This window comes from Mustela nivalis (genome assembly GCF_964662115.1).
Source record: "Mustela nivalis genome assembly, chromosome: 10".
NCBI lineage: Eukaryota > Metazoa > Chordata > Mammalia > Carnivora > Mustelidae > Mustela > Mustela nivalis.
Genome location: NC_139029.1, coordinates 85,371,333 through 85,393,808, shown reverse-complemented (window position 1 = coordinate 85,393,808; position 22,476 = coordinate 85,371,333). Strand labels below are relative to the sequence as shown.

Sequence of the window (22,476 nt, the reverse complement as noted above, 5' to 3'; positions counted from 1 at the left end):
AGAAGGTGGGGGAAGCAGGCTCCCTGCTGAGCAGAGAGCCTGATGTGGGGCTCTATCCCAGGACGCTGAGATCATGACCTGAGCTGAATGTAGAGGCTTAACCCACTGAGCCACTCAGGTGCCCCTATTTAATGATATTATTAACAATGTTTACATTAACTTTCTTAGAAGTAGTTGGTATTATATCTTGATTGCAGAGGCATGAAGAAACAAGTGTTCAGTGTTCTATACATGCATTTTTCTAATTTACCAAATTCTGTACAAATTCAATTAGAATAAAGCTTTGTTGAAGTACTTTGTATATTCATTGATAATCAAACTGTTACTGAGTAGATAGAATTATGAATGCATTTCAGTTAATTTAATCAAATCAGAGTTTTGACAGCCATAAAGAAAACTAAAGATAAGTTTATGTTTATATTTCAATATGACCTTCAGTTGAACCATCTAGAAAGTTTACTCTAGTGAGCATGTTTCATAAAAGGTGAAATGTATAATGTTGCTAGAGGATCAGATTTAGACACGTCTCATTATAGGTCTGTGAAATTTGCATTCATTTGCATTGCTATAGTTAATAGAGCTTGTTAGAAGGTATAGTGATCACAATTTTCTAAATGACATATGGTCAACAGTTATTTATTGGCAGATCAAAAAGGTTTTTGTGGCAATTTTGAAATCCAGCTGGAGTATAATTGGAATTTTACCAAATATAAAGCTGAAGAATTCCAAATAGGTTGCTTTTAGCATATATATATATACATATATATGTGTATATATATATGTATATATATATAAAATATCTATATCTATGTTATAGATAAGATATATATCTAATATATATTAATATAAATAATTTATATTAACTATTCAGCTTGTTGAGTTTACTACTTAATATATTATATATATATATGACCTTAGTATATTTACATTAATTTTGATTAAAACCAATGATTAATATATGTTTCATGATAACTATATTCTTATTTACAAATTCAAGTTTTGATAGAGATAGTTGGCTTTGAAGATGAATACATTATTTTCCTTGTCACTTAATATGTATGATTTTCTTGTACATGCCTCTATTAAGAAACATATCTCTTTCCAACTAAGTTATTTTAATACAGAAGAATCTAGTATAAAATACTATTTTCCAATGTGAGTTAGGTTTAAGTAGTTTATGAGGTCTAGGTACTGTGCTTTTTTGATAGAGAAAAAAGCAGTATCTTTAAAAGCTGAAATAATGTATTAACTAGAAACAGATCTAACTTTCAAATCTGTAATGTTTCACAAGTATTTTGTGCTCATTTTGATCTTGTCTATAGCAAATTAGAGATTTCTGAATAAATTTTAGATTTTATTTTTTCATTAGTTCCAGCGTTCTGTTTAGACTAATTTTATGCTCCTTGCATTTCCTTTCCTCCTCTCCCCTTTCTGATTCACAACATAAACATTCTATCATACTTGGAAAGACTACTGTCCAGATTTTAAATTTTAAGCATGTAGTTTAATGAAAAAAAAAAGCACCCATTGACATTACAGTAAAATCCTTAGGGAATTTTAACAAATTTTTATGTAGCAATTTTTACAAATAAAAATTAACATGAATATTTAACAACTGTGACCAAGCACATAATTGCTGTGTTCAAAAAAAGCCATTAACTAAAATTTTGAATATTAATTAAGTTTGAATTAAAGTTCAAAATTTTTAGTTTCCTCACAGCCCTAACCACGATTCTGCTCTTAGAAAACCTGCTTTGTCATTCCTGTGTTATTGTACTCTATATAGGATGGTATAACACTTTTTGTAATAAAAAAATAACATTTAAATAACAACATTTCCTTGCCTCTTAACCTTTACTGTAAGTAAAAGTTAAGGCAGTTACCACTTTGTTGTTAGTATTACCTGCAACTAACAAAATCGCCTGATATTTTTTCCTTTGCGATGTAGTATGCACCTGAGGATATAATGGAATATGACTATGAGTATGGGGAAGCAGAGTATAAGGAGGCTGAATTTGTAACAGAGACACCCACTGTAACTGAGGAGACAATAGCACAAACCGAGGTAAAAACAAAGTAGCGCCTTTGTGAATGGTGTCCTGCTGTTTGTCATTCCCTGGTTTCTTATGTCTGCTGTTCCTTGAACTCATCATAAGCCTTTCACTCCCCCGATTTCTATGAACCAATAACTGTGATTTTTATTTGACAGTAGCTGTCCTGGAGGAATGATGCTCATTTTGCTTTGCTTGTCCTTCCTTTCGTCCATGCTCTTCATTTCCTTTTTCACTTTATTTATGTTTCCCATTCCATCTTTCACCACATTTTACAGAAAAAGAAATCCAATTTCAAAAAGAAGACGAGGACAGTGGCCACTAACTCAAAGGAAAAGTCCAAAAAGTTTACACCCCCTAAATCTGAAAAATTTGCGTCCAAGAAGAAGAAAAGTTATCAAGCAGCAGCAAAAGCCAAACTAGGGGTAAAGGTAGCAAAGAAAAAACAATCAAGATCTCTCCTAGATAAGCTGGAAGATCTCTGATGATGAGTCATTGTCCTAACCCAACTAGATAAATGCTCATTTGGCTAATCCGATAACCCAGTTAAATCATGATTCCCCTAAATTTGGGATTGCCTTATATTTTTATAATTGCTTTTCTTTTGAATTTATCACTAGGCAAATATTGTTGATGATTTTCAAGAATACAACTATGGAACAGAAGAAAGTTATCAGACAGAAGCTCCTAGGCATGTATCTGGACCAAATGAGGTAAACTCATTGACACTGTTAAATCACAGTTCAAATTTTTTAAGTGTATAATATTTCTTAATACACTTCACTCTGGCAGAATCCATAATTCGTGGGAAGTTCCATCTTTTTATCCCTTTCCTGAACAACATTGGTTCACTCTTCTAGAAACAGGTCATTTAAAATCAGTCAATTCAGGTTTTGCATGACTCTTTGCTTCATGCAAGCACAAATTAATTAAACTGAATTGGCTGCTATCATTTTCTTGATTGCTCCTGGGATTGAGTAAGCTTCTCAACATGCTGTGATGAAAGGTATTCACAACATGATTCTTCTGTGAGGAGACTCCTCTAAAGTGAAAATTGTATCATGAAATGATACAATTAGAATTTAGTTCATCTGACCAAAAATCATGCATTTTCATGACAGCAGACTTCTTGACAAAATGTAGACTTTGTGGATTTTAGTAGCTTTTTACATTTCCAAACCTTTAGGAGTGTGATGCTTACAATTAAATTAATATACCTTACTCTTTTTCATTCTTTCCTATGAAAATGTTTAAGCACATATAGGTATAAATCAATGTTCCTGAATTTCAAACTAGACATACAACCTTATTGTGAAAAGATGACAAGTGTCCCAGTGAGGCAAATAAACCCAGTGGTGTGTTACATGCAAACACATACTTTAGAATAATAACATTTCAGGGTGAGAACAGATTTTAGGTTTCATCTGGTCCAAAATGATCATTTTCCAGAAATGGATATCTTGAGTTAAGATGTCTATTTATCTAACCAAATTCATCTAGCTTTTTTAGATCAGAGCTATGAACATAGTAAATTTAGATTTTGAATAATATTCATCCCTTATAGATAGTATGCCCTCCTTGTCTAAGAATACAAAAGCATTATGGCTATTGGACATTTTATTTTAGTTAATAATTGCTAAATTAATCATTTAGCCACTTTTTATTCTCATGATTTTGCATACTACTACTTATTTATTCCATACTGTTCTGTCATCTAGATTCACTGTTAAATCAAGTTACTTAAAATGAAATTCAAAAAGGAGCAAGATAAATTATTTAATTTGAATCTCATCAAAATCACAATATAGCTAAAATTACATGAGAACTATGATGCAGATTTATGCCATTGATAAATAATTAATTATGTGAAAAAGAAAATTATACTAGGTTTATTTTTTTATCTCTGAGAAAGTATTTATTGATATAAAATTTACTTGTAAATGTATATTTATTCTCTGCTCTTTATGAGATCGTACAGTGACATAGTCTGTTTCATTGTCTTGAATTTTGAAGGCTATAATTTATATTTTACTTGCTTTAAAGAACCCTTTGGTGATATAATACTTCCCTATACTAGATACTCTGTAAAAATTACAATGATAAGTCTCACTATTGGCATTAATATTTTATCTTTGTGATTGAGAGTCAAATTTACATGCTTTTTCTGGTAGCAGTTATATTTCATAATGATGATCTGTGAGCTCTGAAAATTAAGCAAAGCTTTAATTTAGTGCATATTTCATTGTCCAAGTCTCAAACTATAAAGTAAATATAAAATTGACTAACAAGCAAATACACATGCTGAATCCATGTGACTATTTGCAGTTTATTGGGAAAAGTACTTTGAAAGCAATATTTACTTGTACAAACCAATGTACAAAAATATTTCTTTCAATGATACTGAAAGGCTATCTTTCTTGGCCTTCAGCCTTGCTTGGGTAACATTTAAATTGCTTCCCGTCACATTCCATCAAACTGTAATTGCAAATGCTTTCCTTGCTTTACTAATAGTAAACTTCATGTTCTTCAACTCCTTGCAACTTAAATTAATAGCCAAATCCAGTTGAAGAAGTATTTACTGAAGAATATCTAACTGGAGAGGATTATGATTCCCAGAGGAAAAATTCCGAGGATACACTATATGAAAACAAAGAAATAGACGGCAGGGACTCTGACCTGCTGGTAGATGGAGATTTAGGCGAATATGATTTTTATGAATATAAAGAATATGAAGATAAACCAACAAGTCCCACTAATGAAGACTTTGGTCCAGGTGTTCCAGCAGAAACAGATATCACAGAAACAAGCGTAAGTCAGTGTTATGCCCTGCGTCATTGTATGTCTTATTTTTGGAGTATCTTCACATTTATCTTGATGTTTTTTCAAGGATAAAGTACAAGTTGTGTTCTTATGTAAATTGTGAATATCCTCCCAGGACATCTTGATAGATTCTTCCTCATGGAAATCTTCAGCCATTGTAGCTCTGCCTATACTACCAGAGTCTTCATTTGAAAGTATAGTCTTGGATAGAATCGTATCCAAATTGTTTTGTCATCGATGAGATTAAGTTATTATTCTGGATAGTAAGTCTGACTTTTAGATTTTTCAAAAAAGGTTTTATTTATTCATTTACCAGAGAGGGAGAACACAAGCAGGGAGAGCAGCTAGCAAAGTGGGAGGAAGAACAGGCTATCTGCTGAGCCAAGGAGCCAGATGTGGGACTGGATCCCAACACCTTGGGATCATGACCTGGGCTGAAGGCAGCCGCTTAACGAACTGAGCCACCCAGGAGCCCCAGATTATTTTATTTTTTAATTTTGAAAGAAGAATTTTCTGGTGATGCTCAGTACAGAACCATATGTTATTTTTTTGACCCCCATCACCCATTTCTCCCACCGCTCACCCCTCACCTATATTTCGTTAAATTTAATTTGATGACACTTTTTGCATAATGCCTTGGAATAGTAAGTGAAGTCTACATATGTCTTTATCTTTCTGTAATAGTTCTTTAACAAACAATTGTTTCATCTCATTCAAGAATTGCGTTAATGCTCATTATGCTTTCCTTTTCATGTTTTCAGTATCTAAACATTCAATAGGTTTTTGTTTAAAAAAAACACATTTTAATAGGTTGTTTTTAAATGCACTTAGATAATTAAATTTTTTTAAAAAGTACTTAAATGGCCTTAATTACTTAAAGACAGGTTGCTTGAATTTTTTACTCAACAGATAAATGGCCATGGTAGATATGGAGAAAAAGGGCAGAAAGGAGAACCAGCAGTAGTTGAACCTGTAAGTATTGGTGCGAATACATTGTAAAGGTTGGTACAATTAATTAATGTAGATTTTGAGCCATCATCACCCTACAGTATTATATATGTTTGTATATTTCCATTAAAAATTCTAATGTCCAAGTGCTTAAAATATGCCATGAATAAGTGAGTCAGTGAGGCCATTTCTGGCAAGTGAAATTTTAATTAACTAAAAAAACATAGAGACATGAATTTTGGAATTTGAAAGTCGCTGAAATTTGTCTAGTCCAATTCTCTTGTTTTAAGACAAAGGAACCTGAGATCTGCTGAGATTCACTTGTTCGTGGTTGAGACATAACCAGATGTTAGCTTTTCTAACTTTCTTCAATTTCTCTAACTTAACATTATTAGAAATATATTATTTGATCTAGATATTTTCTGGTTTCATATCCAAATAATATCATGTTAATATAATCATATTTCACATCCAGATAATATCATATTGTCATGATATGAAAATATTACTTTTAAAATTCACTTCCTTTTCTCCCTACCAACAAATGGTCTAATTCACTCCAAAAGTGATTTTTAAAATTTATGTTAATATTATTACTACTCAAGATATTGGTAAAAAGCAAATTGTTACCAGAAAGCAATTTTACTATTGTTCTCCCTAATCACCAACTTGGGGAAACCATTGCACTAGAACTAAAGGTAATATGCTTAATTGTTTGCCTCAAGATCATGAAAATCATTTCAAAAGTTGCAAGGACCGGGGAGAGTCAAAGGTCAAAATGATATGTCTATAAGGACATTGCTGTCTATTAACTGTATTACTCCAAAACCCGATAAATCGTGCCTGAAAAAAATTTTTTTTCAGAATAAATATGCCCTGATTTTGAAAATTTACAACCAGCCTTCTAAATGATTAAACAATTTAAACAACTTCCGACAGTAGAATCATAAGCTTTGTGGAATGAGTTTCTTTTCCTGAAACAGTACTTTATCCTCTTGTCTATTGAAGAGCTTATCTCATATTTATCCCCAATTGTTTTGCTTGGACTTTTTTCTCCTTTCTCTGAATTAAAGTGCATAGGTGCCACTTAACTTCCACCCTTTCATTCACGCGGTAGATATTATAAAATTCTAGCTTTCACCAGGCATTATTCTGAGTGCTAAGGAAAACTTGGTCAAATTCATAGCTTTGTCCTTCTTGGCAGCATATTGCATATTCTCTTTTTAATATTACTTTCCTGAATATTTATTTCTTTTCTAATTAGTTCACCAATTCTCTGAGGACAGGGACTATATTTTCTTACCATTTTAAACTGTCTCCCTTCTGCATGCAAAACTATTTGTAATGGGTTTTACATGGTAGAAACAGAGGATTTTTGAAATGCAATGATGGGGTGCTTTGTTAGAACTTCTTAGGTGAGAGGTCAGGGGTTCCATTTTACTAGTGGGTGAGTCTCTGTCTTTTTTTTTATTGTAGGGGATGCTTATTGAAGGACCCCCAGGACCAGCAGGACCTGCGGTATGTAACTGTGTCAAGATTATTTTTGTATTTACTTTTTAAAAATAATCAGATATTTAGGGGCCCCTGGGTGGCCCAGTGGGTTAAGCCTCTGCCTTCGGCTCAGGTCATGATCTCAGGGTCCTGGGATGGAGCCCTGCATCAGGCTCTCTGCTTGGCGGAGAGCCTGCTTCCCCTTCTCTCTCTGCCTGCCTCTCTGCCTACTTGTGATCTCTCTGTCAAATAAATAAATAGAATATTATTTTTAAAAATAAAATATTTATAATTTCTATTACATTATTGAATTTATGTATTTTATATTAATTTGAGTATTGAATGATAGAGGCAAACAGCTTTTCTGAGGGCCTGGTAGCCTTGAATTGTTGATTTGGCTTTCCAAAAGTTACTCTTTTGAGAGCCTTGGAATTAAATTTTAATTTTCTTTCCTTCCATCCCTCCTTCCTTCCTTCCTTTGCTTAAATATCTCTGTATCCTTTAACCTCATTTTTGTTAGGGTCCATGATCAAAGGAAGGAGACTGAAACAAAGCGAAAGTCAAGCAAAGCTTTATTTTGCACCAAACATTGAAAATCAAACAGACCAGTCGGGCGGTCTCTTACAAAGAAGCGATGACAACCATGACACCGACCCCGACTACTTCCCTTACCCCTACGACAACCCTCTCTCTATCTGACAACAACACTCCCAGCAGCGCCGCTCCCCAGTGGCACTGCTCCCTGGCGAGGCTCCTGATGCTCCCAACAACCCTGACACTCCCACTCCCAACGACCTGGACGCTATCACTACTACTTCCCTGCCTCACAGACTAACCTTTATAGAGGTGGTTGAGCCTGGCCCATACACAGGTGGCCAATGAAATTGCAATATACAGGGAAAACTGCACAGTCATGCTAGGTTGGCAGTATGGTGACCAATTGAATTTCAATTTACCATAGTAAATATATGCGTGCCCCACTGATTGGATGTCTCCATCTGGCTGGCCCGCTCCCATATCAGGGGCCTGCAAGCAAGTTCCTCTGGGTCAACCCAAGCCCACAATGAAATGGCTCCCTCAGGCCAACTAGGCCCTTATAATTTTCAAGTTTCATCTGAAAGTTATGATAGTGTTAAAAAGTCATCTTTCTTTTTATTAAAGAAGTATAGGTATACCACAATTGGAGTTGAGAATTCTAAGTAGACAGTAGCTGCTTTATCTTGATTCTGAATGTAGTGATTGTCAGTTTCCATTGTCACTTCCTAGTGAGGCTGATGTCACTCAGTGTGTCTTTATTCTCAGGTAGTTGTACAGATCTGACTTTGTGAGAAATCACTGTCTTTTGTGGAATTAATTAAGTTCTTGTCATCTGAAATAGATATGTTATGCTGATGCCTTTAAATTCCTTTTATCCATAAAGGAAAATGTAAAAATGGCTCCAAGCTAAATGATTTCTATATTTCAACTTTGCTCTCACATTTCTGAGGTCTAATTGTCCGAGTATAACATTGCTTCAATAAGAATTGGAAACCAACTTCTACTTCAGGGACTTTATATTGGCATAGTTTCCTTTCCTGTTTTTCCTTGGAATGTCTCCTTCAACCCTGAGAGCAGCTTCATAGAGGAGTCGCTGAGTTAGTGACAGAGTGGTTTCCTATATGTTGTCTTTTCATAGGAAGGTAAATAGGGCAATAGTTTGGGTGACAAGTGTATATTTATGGAAATATAAAATGAGCTCTTGATTTTGGTAGAATGAATTTGCCTGAATGATAGATAATAAGAACTGACTCAGATCATGGTTTATTTCTTTGTAGGGTCTTATGGGTCCCCCTGGTCTACAGGGCCCTACTGGACCTCCTGGTGACCCTGGAGAGAGGGTGAGTGAAGAGATTCTTTATTTAAAAAAAATAGATTAAAATAATTATAAAATATTCTACAAGCTTAACATGTTATCCTTCTCACTGAAAGACAGAGAAACCATTGAGTTCATTGTCTAATATTTTGGTTAACTTTCCTAACTATAATTTTAGAAGTGAGGATGAAGACTGTGCATTTACCTATATATTATAATTAGTAAGAAAACTTTCATTTTCAACAAATTTCCACATTGAGATGAACCTGCTACATTAGATTCAGTTCTTTAGTCTCAGTTGAGACAGGTTTTCCATGAACTCTGATGAATATTTAGTTGGATTCTGATAGACTAAGTTAATAAGCCTGAATTCTGATTTGAAAAGCATGTCCTAGATCGCATGTTAAAATAGACCACTTGTCTTAAGTCAGTCCAAACTCTTTAAAAAATCTCTCCCTGTTTTTCCTCCATCCTTGAGTAGCCAATAACTTTGTGCATTATTAAAATCCTGTAAAACTAGTGCAATGAAAAACAACCCTTCCAGGGCACCTGGGTGGCTCAGTCAGTTGAGCCTCCAACTCTTGATCTCAGCTCAGGTCTTCATCTCAAGCCCCACATTGGGCTCCATGCTCAGCGCTTAAAAACGAAAACAAACAAACCCTTTCTAGGTACATACTGAAAGGAGATGAACCAAGGAGGGGAAATCAAATGCAGATTAGTTAATGTGGACTAATTTTATTAAATGCTATTCTATTTCTAATAAATTTGGCTCTTTAATTTATTTATTAATTTTGATGATTTACTTTCCTAGGGTCCCCCAGGACGTCCTGGCTTACCAGGGGCTGATGGTCTGCCTGGTCCTCCTGGTACCATGTTAATGTTACCGGTATGGGTTTTCTTACTGCTATAAAGATAATTTAATAATTCATCATCTTATTGTTGAAAAATATTGCTGAACTGTATTACAGATCAGTTAACTAAAAACCATTGTATGAGGTAGAAATACTTGAAGTCAAGCAGACTTTAGAAATGACAGGAAATTTTACTAGAGCAAAAATTTGGTAAATATCAATCTCTGCATTAGAACTAAGGTTTTGTTATTTGATTAGACTTTGACAGCGAAGCTTAGAGGTTGTTCTTAATATTTCCAACCATGTGCTTTATCCTGAGTCATAGGATTAACATGCATTTCATGTATTACTTAACATAAAATTAATATGCTATTTATCACCACAGAGATAACAGTTGATGCTTTTTAAAGAAGATATATTTATATTGTCATTATTCATTGCTCAAAAATTGTTTTACCGTAAGATTGCTTTTTAAAGTTGCCCTTGTTCTCTGGGAGAAAAAACAAAACAAACAAACAAACAAACAAAAAAACAATTTAATTTGTTTAAATGCAATAAAATTTCAAGTAATAATCAGAGTAAGAAATTGATTCCTGCTGCATTTCGAATTAAAATTTAAAAGGTAGCTTTAGGATTTTAGAATTTTATGGAAGGATACTGGGAGGGTGAGTTTCCTATTATAATTACTTAACAAAAAAATAACAAAACGAATTTATCTCCAGGACGATTTCCACTGTATTTATAGAGATTCCAAAAGTTTTGCTCAACAAAATAGCAATTGATCTATAACCGCCATTGAGCTGAGTACATTTGGAATTTTTAAAAATGAGTAAATAGAGGGAGGTAGCATTTGTACAGGTAAAAAATATAGGATGACTTATTCCAGATTTTTCAGAGATTATGGAATTTAAAATTGGAAATCTCTAGTCTCTTCTACAAATGATAAACATGATCCTGAGAACTTCCAATATGGGCAGAAGAATTTTAAAAAAGAAATCTAAGTATCTTGATTCATATAAGTGACCTAGTACTTTTGTAAAATCCAACCATTTTCAGTAAATAGTTTTTAATTAGTAATTAAGGCACTATTTGACAAAGGCTAATTTTGAGCTTCTTTACGTTCCCTTTCCTTAGTTTCGTTACGGTGGTGATAGCTCCAAAGGACCAACCATCTCTGCTCAGGAAGCTCAGGCCCAGGCAATTCTTCAGCAGGCCCGGGTAAGAAAGAATGAGATGTATTCCCATAAGCTGATTTTGTGTGTGTGTGTGTGTGTGTGTGTGTGTGTGTGTGTCTGCCTGCATCTGGAAGATGCTACTATTATAAATAAAATACTTCTGGATAGTACACTGAATTTGGACAGAGAAAATGCTGAGGTTATAACCTATTTTTTCCAGTAAGAATATTTTCTTTAATTGAATATTAAAGTTAAATGACTGACCTTTGCAGTATTGCCATTTATAATCCTGGCAATAACACACAAACCATAACACATATTTTCTAATTTTTTTTAGGAGTACTGACTGATTTACACATAATACTCTCTATTGTTCACATACAGCTTCTGTTAAGACAGAAGTTGATGATTTATAAAAGTAAAAGAATAAGGTTTGAAATATTTTTTTTCCTGCTAATCTAATAAATTATTCAGGATAGCTCAAATAATCCATCAAATTAAGTTTTTGTAAGCATTCTCATATAAGAAAGAAACCTTCAAAAATATATTTAAGTTCTAATCATAATCTATAATGTTTTTACAAAATCCATTGCTTATAATCATTCATTAGCTGAAAGTTTCCACTATCTCTATCTTATAAGACCTATAATTATATTTATTTTTTAAACTCACCTCAATTAAAAAGTCTAAAGAATGGACTAGGGAAGAGTTGAAAGTCATTTAATACTTTTTTTCCGAGTATAGGATTTTTCTTTAAGGAAAAAGGAAATAGAGGGCTTGCATTTGGTATGGATATGGACCCACTTTCTAGGTGATATAAATCATTTCTGTGATAACTTTGGATAAATTTATGAGTATATAAAATTTAACATTTATATATCATACATTTATGAGTGTATAAAATATCTGAAAACATAACTAAAGAGTATAATTTACTCTATTTATTTATATATTTGTTAAATCTGTCAATCTGAAAAAATGCCATTATTTGGTATATTATTATGCCATCATGTATAAAGACAGACATTTAAGAATTTGTTTACTAGTCCTTGGCTTAACACGTACCTAAAAGGATTTAAAATAATTTGCTAATGATTCCTATAATTCATCTTATAAATTATATTACTTTCCACAAATTTAAGGTAATTATTTGAGCTTAAATGTTTTATGAGGCTATTGAATTCCTCATTTTATTAGACCTTTTAAACTATTTGGAAATAGGTAGCAAGCATTATAATTCCAATTTTTCAGATATTTAATCTCAAGGATTAAGAAGTGTATTGTCAAAAATCTCATGGTGAGTCAGTAGTGGAACTTTGAAGATACTACTGTTTTCATCTCATGCACTTTTCTAATATGATTTTACATATTATTTCTGTTACAGTATTATTTTTTTATATCTGTTTTGATAATCTAAATATTCATCTTTGGAATCACTAATATTAAAAAATAGCTCACCATACTAATTTAACATCTATCAAATATTTACCCTGTGTACTCCACTTGTTCCAGCTTTTCAAGTTTGCTAATTTCACATTTCTAATACTCAGTTTCAATAGTGCATGTAATCAATCTATCATGCCTATTATTATACAAAGTGAATGTATCTTTCTTGTAATGTTAAATTTGGGATTTGGTAAAAAGAAGTGTATTAGCATATTTTCTGATCAATTTTGCTCGCTATCTGGCTTTAACTGTTATAGTTTTTCCTAAAATATTACTAGAAACTTTTTACTTAAAGCACCTCAAATTGTTCACCTCTAAAAGGATTTTCAATGATAAGTGTGCCAGCATGTTTAAGAGAAGTCTATATGTTATTCTGAAGTTGGCTTCAGAGTAGAAAAATTATAAAATATTAGTTATACTAAAATCTATTTTAACTTCTATTGTTGAATATATGTCATTATAATATCATCATAATAATATATGGTACAAGATTGTATACAAGATACAACAGTTTAAAGAAAATTGATACTTGTTTGGGTCATTTGTCATTCTAGAAACTTGCAGTTCTTCAGTAATCAGGCACTCTTTCTAGCATGTAGCTATTATACCTGTGTTGATCCTCTGTTACTTAGAGGTAGCTTGTGCAAATGAATATTATGGTTTAATATGCTTATCCAGGAGAGCATCCCTGAGTTTGATCTTCTTTATTTTCTAGATTGCTCTGCGAGGTCCACCTGGCCCGATGGGTCTAACTGGAAGACCGGGTCCTGTGGTATGTTACTCAATAAGATAATGTATGTTTAAATCCACATATTAGTAATTCCTTGTGCAGCTTTGGCCAAGCATTGTTCATATTTATAGCTGATAAAAAAAGGATACATACACCTACTTATGCTTGATTTTGTTTCCATTTTAAAAGTCTATTTCAATCCAGTCCTCAGTAAGTTTTGATAAAAAGATTTCAATGAAGAATTTTCAAATCAAATAAATACAATGGAAAATATAATTGAGTCATATATCTATTAATTTTTCAAATCATAAATGTAATTTATTTGCATAATATTCCAAGTTATTAAAATTTAATTGGACATTAAATTATTATGTTAAATAGAATTTTCATTAAGAAAAAAGTATTTGAGGTCAGTTAAATTATTCCATAATCTGGGAAGCAAGTAGGATACTTGGCTTAAACTTGAGTTTGCCTTCAGTATTCCTTAAAGTGCTTCAGATACTAGAAAAATTAATTTGTCTTTTGGAAACTGTTGGAAAATGAGTGTTTTATTTTTCCATGTAACCTTGCTAATAAGCTAATATTTTCCAAGTGGTTTTTAAAAAATATGTTCAAATATTTTGAAACTTTTACCAAATGTTAAGCAATGTAGCAATTCACAAAGAAACACAAAGCTTCTTTTCAAGTCATATTTTTTCTTAAGAAAAAAGAAAATCATAGGAGTCCAACCTCAGCTCGGATTGATTTTAGAATTAATTGAATAAATAATTTCTATTTTAAAGTATTTCTTTTTCTGTAAAAACAAGCCATTCCTCCTGTTCTTTCATATGATTTTATATGTTTTCAATGTATTTCATAGAAATAGTGGTGTTTATAGAAAGCATTACTGTGAACATTAAAATCTTACATTTTAGTTACTTAGTAGACACAGCAAAATAATTTATTCAAGTTCGAATCAAGCTAATGTCTCCTATTTAATCTATTTTACTGATCTTATTAATTAGGATGTTCAGTAGTTTTCTTCATGTATTTTATTCAAAGATTTGTTATGTAGTTTACATAAATTTTTGGTTCTCTTAGTTCAGTCTTTAAAGTTTGTACAGGTTATATATTTTGAAGGTTATACAGTCAGGTATATATACTCAATGATATGGGCTCATGTAGAACATATGTTCTGGCAAAATAATAAGAAACATGAAGAGTCCATGTTCCTTAACAAATGAAGAAAGTTAATATTTAACAGTTTGTTAGTGATAACTCAAATTCACATGACTGAGGAAAGCCAGAAATATGCTAAAACTTTATAAATCTGGGGACAGAAGAATTATCTGTATATTTTATTAAAAATAACAGTTCCTGGGACCCCAAACTTGTGATTCTGTCATTCAGGATTGGTGTGGCAAAATATATTTTTAATGAGTGCACCAGGCTGATTCTAAGCATGTTTGGGAAATACCGCCATATATTACCTAATTTATAAATATCACTACAGGGTTTCTAAAACTGCATTTTCCAAAGGAATTTTCCTTCATATCATCCTGACAAGCATAAACCTTAGTGGGTTTGTAGAGGGTCAGGGTAGTGAATAGCAGAAGCAATGTAAGCATGATCAAGTAGCAGTTGCTGTTTTCACCAAACAGTTACTGAGGGTCAGTCATGCACAACGTGTTGGCAAGGAGAAAAAATTGGCAACCACATACACATTCTCAGTGTCATACACTGGACACAAGATTGATTGATTTCACTACTTAAGTCTTTGTTATGAGAATCTTTATCTTCCTTGAGATAAAAACATCATTTTGTTTCTTTTCAGCATTTTCTCTTCTATTATCCTTTGCTCCAAAATTTCAAATTATGATAGACTTTCAGATATCTGTTGATCCTAGAGTCTAAAACTATTTTCTATAAAAGAAAAAAGTCTACATTAATATATTGAGATACAAACCTAAACATTCTTCCAATGAAAAATTCATTCAGTTGTTTTCTCTGATTGCTTTCCTAGACAAATAGAGGCTTACAGTATAAAACATAGAGGAAACGTAAAAAATACTGTGGTTATTTTTTCTATTCTGTTACTGTCAGTTATTGCATGGTAATTTTTAGAGTAAGTATTTGGACAAAATAATTATAATTTGTTGAATAGGTAGTGCTTATATACAGAGAATATAATGCAGTAAATTAATTAAAAAATTGACTGTCTTATAAAGGTGTTCAATTCAGTGATTATTAATTTAATTTAATATAGAACCCCAGGTTTTCTCTTGAAAAAATTTATTTGTAGAATTCTTAATTAGAAGCGTTAAGGCTATTATTGTTTAATTTTCCAGGTTAGAATATTCAGGTTACTTGACTTCCCATATTTCCTAGGAGTCAGATTAATAGTTATTTTCCTTTAGAGCTCTAGATAGCTAACATTTCCAGACTTAGCGTAATTTTGATCTTTTTGTATAATGACTCAATACACCATTATTTGAATATATATTGATTTAAATATATCAGAAACTTCTTAAACACCCAACATATTCTTCTTCCATATGAAGTAACTGTTATCACCATGTTCAGTGTTAATATCCTAAAGCTTTTTAAGGGAATGAACAGCCTAGTATTTATTTTTAAAACAACACTTTTATAAAGTGATTTTATATTTTTCTGGTTAATGTGCCAGGTTTTTATTGCACTTTTTGAGTTATGTAAACATTTGTGAGAGGCTTTTGTCATAAGGACTTTTTCTTGTAGGAAATAAAAAAACCACTTTGGGAAAAATTCTTTGACATTATTTCAGGACAATTATAATGATGGTTGTAGTATCTGTTCTTGACATTTTATTGCTATAGAATTCAGTGTCTGGGAAATTTCTGAGTGTAAACGCAATAACATTTTGCCAAGTCCTTGCTGTATAAATGGATTCAGTGTATACCTGATTCAGTAAGAGAACTATATCACAGTATAATAAATAGTGCCTTGTGTATTATCGTAAGTACTGTGATGGCATGTACATTAAAGAAAATTTCAATATGATTTGGTGAAATTGGTAGTTATGTGTAAAATAGAGACTTAAAGATAGTTTACACACTGGAATGCAATAAATCTGAGAAGAGATACATTTCAAAGGGCTTGAAAATTTTATTGTATTAATTAATAAAATTATACCAATTTGATGAAACCTGTTTTGAATGGTGTTTGACTCTATTACATGAAAATGGTGGTTAACAGTAGTTAGGGAATTATTAGTCAATTAAATGATTTTATTCTTTCTTTTTCTCTATAGGGGGGGCCTGGTTCATCTGGTGCCAAAGGTGAGAGTGGTGATCCAGGTCCTCAGGTAAAAAAAAAAGAAAAAAAAAATAGTCTATTTCACTTATTTTATTTTTGACTTAATTTTATCCTGTAGGGTAATTGAAGTATCTGTCATCTGTTTTATGAGTAAAGAAATTACTTAAATTACTTTTAAGTTAATATCACCTCCTTTAATTGAAAAATCCCTAGGGGCCAGTTGACTGCCAATAACTTGATTAATTTAAACAATATTAAAAGAAGATAATAAGCTAGGATGCAAAAGGCTTGATAGTAATAGGCCTTCAGAATATTAAATTGGCTTGAGATTGTACAGAGCAGAGCACAACTACTATAGCTGTACTTTATAGTGGCCTTGCCTCAAACCCATGATATTTTCTTTTTTTAAAAAAACATATTTATGTGTTTTAATCTATCACAATTACTATTTGATGCTGAAAGTGTCCCTTACTTTGTTGTTGTTGTTTTTTTAAGATTAATTAATTAATTAATTAATTTGACACAGAGAGAGAGAGAGATCACAAGTAGGCAGAGAGGCAGGAAGAGAGAGAGGGGGAGAAAGGCCAATGCAGGCTCAATCTCAGGATCCTGAGACCATGACCTGAGCCAAAGGCAGAGGCTTAACCCACTGAGCCACCCAGGCGCCTGTAAAAATGTATTTATTTTTAAATGAAGGTTAATTTCATTAAAAACTAAGATTTGTGTTATTAGGATCACCCCTTGCCTTCCAGCTAGGAGAAAGGATAAAGTCATCTCAGAAGAATAATTTTCTAAAAGACTATATTCTTTTAAACTCTAATTATTAGACAACTTTAATTTCACATTTCTATAATCAGCATTGTACAGTGATGATAAAAATTATTCACAATTTTAAATATGTGTTGCATTTGCTACCACATTCATTGTAGGCATACTGTTTAACTTAAAAAGGATATAGTTAATTAAATATAAAGGCCTATATGTGTATACCAGAGCTACATTCGATCTATTATTAGCTGTGTAATTTTATTTTTAAAAAATGTATATCAAGCTCCACCTAATAATATCAATATTATCAATATCAATAATATCAATAATATCAAGCCCCACCTAAGATTGTTTGTTGACATAACATTATATCGTATTGCTAAAAGAAAGAAACATACTGAGAATCTTTAACCTTTAATCTGACATGGCATGGTACCAGGCAATAATTTGCATCTGGGATCACCAAATCATCTTCCAGCATTTTGTAGATGATGGAAAGAAATATGTACCAGGCAGTATGCTAAGTTGTAGGAGTACAATAGAGAAAAGACCGATTTAGTCTAAAACCACAGAATTAATAATTTAATAGGAGATTCAAATATGAAAAAAGGCAATTATATTCCGTGTGATAATTGAATAAAAGAATGTGGAAGAGGATCTCCAAAAAATAAAGGGAAAGGTGAAGAAACAAGGGTTTGGAAAGAAAAGAGGAATGAGATAGATGGTTAAGAGTGTTTTCAGTGAGGGAAATGTAAAACCCTAAGATTTTGAGAATAAAGTGAGTAAGGATTTTTTTAAAAGGTTAAAATATCACTTTGTATTTCTTTTGTTTAATTTTAATCAATTGTAATTGATTACAATTATAATTAATCAATTTTAATTAATTGTAAACTTAATAAAATAATATGACTTTTTTTGCAAGAAGATTATTAGAAAAATTGATTCTCTTCTGTTTTATCTGAGCTTTTACATAAGAAATAATTTTCTTAAGTTAAAACAATTGACGTAAAGCTAAGAAGTTGTAAATTTCTAAAACCATCTCTCTCGGTGTGATTCAGTTTATTGATCAAGAATTCCATAAAATGAATAAATTGCGGTGTTTTGATATAGGGCCCCCGTGGTGTTCAAGGTCCGCCTGGTCCAACGGGAAAACCTGGAAAAAGGGTAGGACTGGTTTTCATTGTGTATTTTGAGGGCATCTGAAATTATCAGTTATCTTCTTTCCTTTTACTCTGTGCCAGGAGGAATCCTTTTTGCTTAGTCATGTGCTTGGCATTTTCAGGGTCGTCCAGGTGCTGATGGAGGAAGAGGAATGCCTGGAGAACCGGGGGCAAAGGTCAGGAGCTCATACATTTGTGTATTCAAATCTTGTATGTCAGTTCACCCCTAAAAATTTTATATTTTAAAATAGAGTTTCTTGATATGAACAAATATTTCACATTTACATTACAGGATAGAATTAGGGTGGGAATGTGATGGATGATGATAATGATGACAATTATGATTTTACAGGGGGATCGGGGATTTGATGGACTTCCAGGTCTGCCAGGTGACAAAGGTCACAGGGTAAGATAAACCATTCTGTTACTCTGTATACAGGGATAATACGGCAATTTTATGAATTTTTTTACAATCTACAGACTCGAAGAAATCAAAAACAGAAAATTAAATATTTGTGCATCAGTAATTTAGTACATTATTATATCCACTACATACTTGAAGAAAGGCAATATCAATATAAGTTCTTCAATTATTTTTAAACATTAACCATGCAAATATAAATTCAGGTAGAATCTTTATGTACATGTATGTGGAAAATATTGTATTTATAGAAAGACAGTGTGGAGATTTAATTTTGCCTCTAATTCTTTGCTACTCTCCCTAATTTCCCTCTTATCTTTCATTTGCGGAAATATTCTTAATAGAATCTACTTCAGGCAGTCTATCATTAATATAACAATATACTGGGCACTGTTTTTATTATCCTAAGTTACATGGTACCCATAGATAGACACCACAAGCTAGTTCGAGTGATAATACAGGCTTGCAGTCCGGCACAAGAGCTTATAATTTGCAAAAGGTAAACAATCCACCATGTTGAACAGGAATTCAGTGGATATTTTTAGTGGGAAATTAAGCAAAGAGGCAGTCTCTCAGACAAAGAAAAATCTTGGATCTTCACATTTTTCTTCTCCAGAAGTTAGGAATAAAGATAAGACAAACCTTATGTAAACTGCAGAATATTAAAAGAAAAGAGAACGCTAAGGAAGTCTAGCGAGATATTTAGTGTATACCTACCCCATGTCAAGAGAAATATTCAATTTTGTTTCTTAAAAAATCCAACATTTCTTTAGCTGTCTCTAATTGTGCTTATTTATTATGAATCTTAGAAGCATAAAAAATTTAAATTAAATTAAAATCACCGAAGTGTATCTCTGTTTAAAACAATCTTCAGCAAAATAATTTTCTACATGATATAGTTTGTAACAATTATGTGAAAATCATTTTAGGTATTTTTTTTTCCAAACCTTTTTGTTTTTAAAATTGAAGGAACTTTTTTTTTTTTTCTAGCACAGTCATATATAAAGTCGGTTAATGTAAAATTATGATTAATCTCTGCAGTGTTCTGAGAAGGACAAAGGAAGTATACATTTTCCTGCCAAGTTGTCTGTACATTCAGCAGGATAGCTGTAGGATACACTTTTAAACATTCTGCTTTATTTCATTTTCTGATCATATTTATATTTATTTAATAGGGTGAACGGGGTCCCCAAGGTCCTCCTGGTCCTCCTGGAGAAGATGGAATGAGGGTATATTAAACTTAATTTCTTTTAGTAAATATTTGAAATGAAAATGTAAGAGAACAAAGAGTCGATACATTGTCTAATTGTTTTACCCTCCCATTTATTTTGTCAATGACAGGGAGAAGATGGAGAAATAGGACCAAGGGGTCTTCCAGGTGAAGCTGTAAGCAACTTCCTTTCTTTTTAAAATAATACTCTGTTTTGGAAGAATAGTGACTGGTGTACAAAGTCAATAATAAACTCAGGTGGCAATACAGTCTTATGTAAGCTAACCAACCAGGTAATTGTTATGGGAAAACAATTTCAAAGAAGGTGCTTAGAGCTTTGTTATAGAAAAACTCTTAGTCAATTGAAAGAAATGTGGAATAGAACATCTTTTCAGCCAAAAATCTTACCTAGTTTTTGTTGCTGTTTCTTTGTTTTATCTTATTTTTTAATATCATCAATAACTCCAGAATTTATTTGTGTATTTAGGATAAATGGATCTTACAACCAGAAGAAACAAAAACTTAGGTGCCTAATATATATCAGATATAGGGATAAAATGTGCTAGATTATATTGTTTTTCCATTGAATTGTACAAATGAGGAAACTGATTTGGGAAGGTTTACCCAAAGCAAGTTAATCAAAAGACCAGACTAGAGCCAGGCCTCTTAATTTCAGTCCCAGCTTGTCACATTATAGAGCCTGTCAACTTAAAGGCATAATAGCTCAAGGGAATGGGAGAGGCAGTACATTACTATATTCATTTTTCTAAGGAAGGAAAAGAAGGTGGAGCAGATGGTGGAGGGGGAAAAAGAAGAGAAGAAACTGATTATGTTTCAAGAATAATAATTTTAAAAAATCTCTTAAGAAAATGATTTCTATTATCCACATAGGTAGTTTGTTGAAACACCTCTTTGTGTCTTTCCCTTTAAGAATATTATCTCAAGAAGAAATTTACCTAATATAAAACAAGTAAATTAGGATTTTTTGATTTGTATAGTCTATCTGATTGAATAACAAGATTTAATAAGATTCAGTGTTGCCATTTAAATAAAAAAATGACACAAAAGTGACAAAAAATATTAAGCTATTTCCATTTTTAAAATTTTCCAAGTGACTCATATGTAAATTTATAGATTCAAAGATCTACAGTGTATGTGCTAAAACTCCCTGTTACCCATTCTGACTTTTAGATCAGTCAGATATGAGAGTCAAATATGAGATATTTGTCTTACATAAAAAAGGTATTTTAAACCCCACAGGCAGTGTGTTAATAGAAGCTGTAGAGATATTTTTACTCTAAACATTACATTAAAATTTCTTTGGATGAAGAAATGTATTTTGAGGGCATTTATTATGAGGACATTTTTTTTTCCTTCTAGGGTCCACGAGGTCTGCTGGGACCAAGGGGAACTCCAGGACCTACTGGGCAGCCTGTATGTATTGTTGGAAATATTAAAACAAATTTTTTTAAAGATTTTTTTTTTAAAGATTTTATTTATTTATTTGACAGAGAGAGAGATCACAAGTAGGCGGAGAGTCAGGCAGAGAGAGAGAGAGAAGCAGGCTCCCGCTGAGCAAAGAGACTGATGCGGGGCTCGATCCCAGGACACTGAGATCATGACCTGAGCCGAAGGCAGCAGCTTAATCCACTGAGCCACCCAGGCGCTCCTTTTTTTAGAGATCTTATTTATTTAATTATTTGACAGACAAAGATCACAAGGCGGAGGGGCAGGTGGGAGAGGGAGGGGCGGGAAGCAGGCTCCCCGCTGAGCAGAGAGCCCAATGCAGAGCTCCATCCCAGGACCCTGAGATCATGACCTGAGCTGAAGGCAGATACTTAACACACTGAGCCACCCAGGCGCCCCCAGATATTCCGGATTTTCTAGGAAAAGCTTGTTTTCAGACATTTTAAAGCTTAAGACCACAGAAGCTTTCAGTAGAGAGCAAGGTATTTACTGCTTTGTTGTATTCTAAGATGCTGCCTATCAGTTAAATCTATTATATTCTCCCCCATACTCCTTCTTTCTTTTCTCTTCTTTTTAGTTTATCTACTTTATTTGCTTCATGTTAAATTTCTAACATACAATGGAAAATGCTGTTATGAATACCATGGGGACTTGGATAGAAGAGTATAGATCTTGCCTTTTTCCTCATCTCTAAATCCTAAAATGATTTTTAGTTACTCTAGTCTAGTGGTTGTCATAGTATTAGGTTAATTTAAAAAAAAAATTTCTGTTGTAGCATTTCAATGTATAAATATCCATATATATTAATATGTA

General features: G+C 32.5%; 1 protein-coding gene across 7 annotated transcripts in view; it reads left to right on the top strand.

Moving 5' to 3' along the window:
* The window catches only part of COL11A1 (collagen type XI alpha 1 chain), a 204,941-nt gene that overhangs the window by 74,105 nt on the left and 108,360 nt on the right, over positions 1-22,476 (top strand). For 2 of the 7 annotated variants that reach the window (XM_082686182.1, XM_082686185.1), the window contains 16 exons: positions 1,949-2,065; positions 2,672-2,764; positions 4,605-4,859; positions 5,781-5,843; positions 7,296-7,337; positions 9,125-9,187; positions 9,974-10,048; positions 11,148-11,231; positions 13,350-13,406; positions 16,633-16,686; positions 18,516-18,569; positions 18,688-18,741; positions 18,918-18,971; positions 20,162-20,215; positions 20,328-20,372; positions 21,577-21,630. In XM_082686182.1, coding sequence (XP_082542308.1) covers positions 1,949-2,065; positions 2,672-2,764; positions 4,605-4,859; positions 5,781-5,843; positions 7,296-7,337; positions 9,125-9,187; positions 9,974-10,048; positions 11,148-11,231; positions 13,350-13,406; positions 16,633-16,686; positions 18,516-18,569; positions 18,688-18,741; positions 18,918-18,971; positions 20,162-20,215; positions 20,328-20,372; positions 21,577-21,630 — 1,218 coding nt within the window. Of the gene's footprint in view, positions 1-1,948; positions 2,066-2,329; positions 2,483-2,671; positions 2,765-4,604; positions 4,860-5,780; positions 5,844-7,295; positions 7,338-9,124; positions 9,188-9,973; positions 10,049-11,147; positions 11,232-13,349; positions 13,407-16,632; positions 16,687-18,515; positions 18,570-18,687; positions 18,742-18,917; positions 18,972-20,161; positions 20,216-20,327; positions 20,373-21,576; positions 21,631-22,476 lie in introns of all 7 variants that reach the window. The other 5 variants (XM_082686179.1, XM_082686180.1, XM_082686181.1 and 2 more) reach the window with 5 other exon arrangements.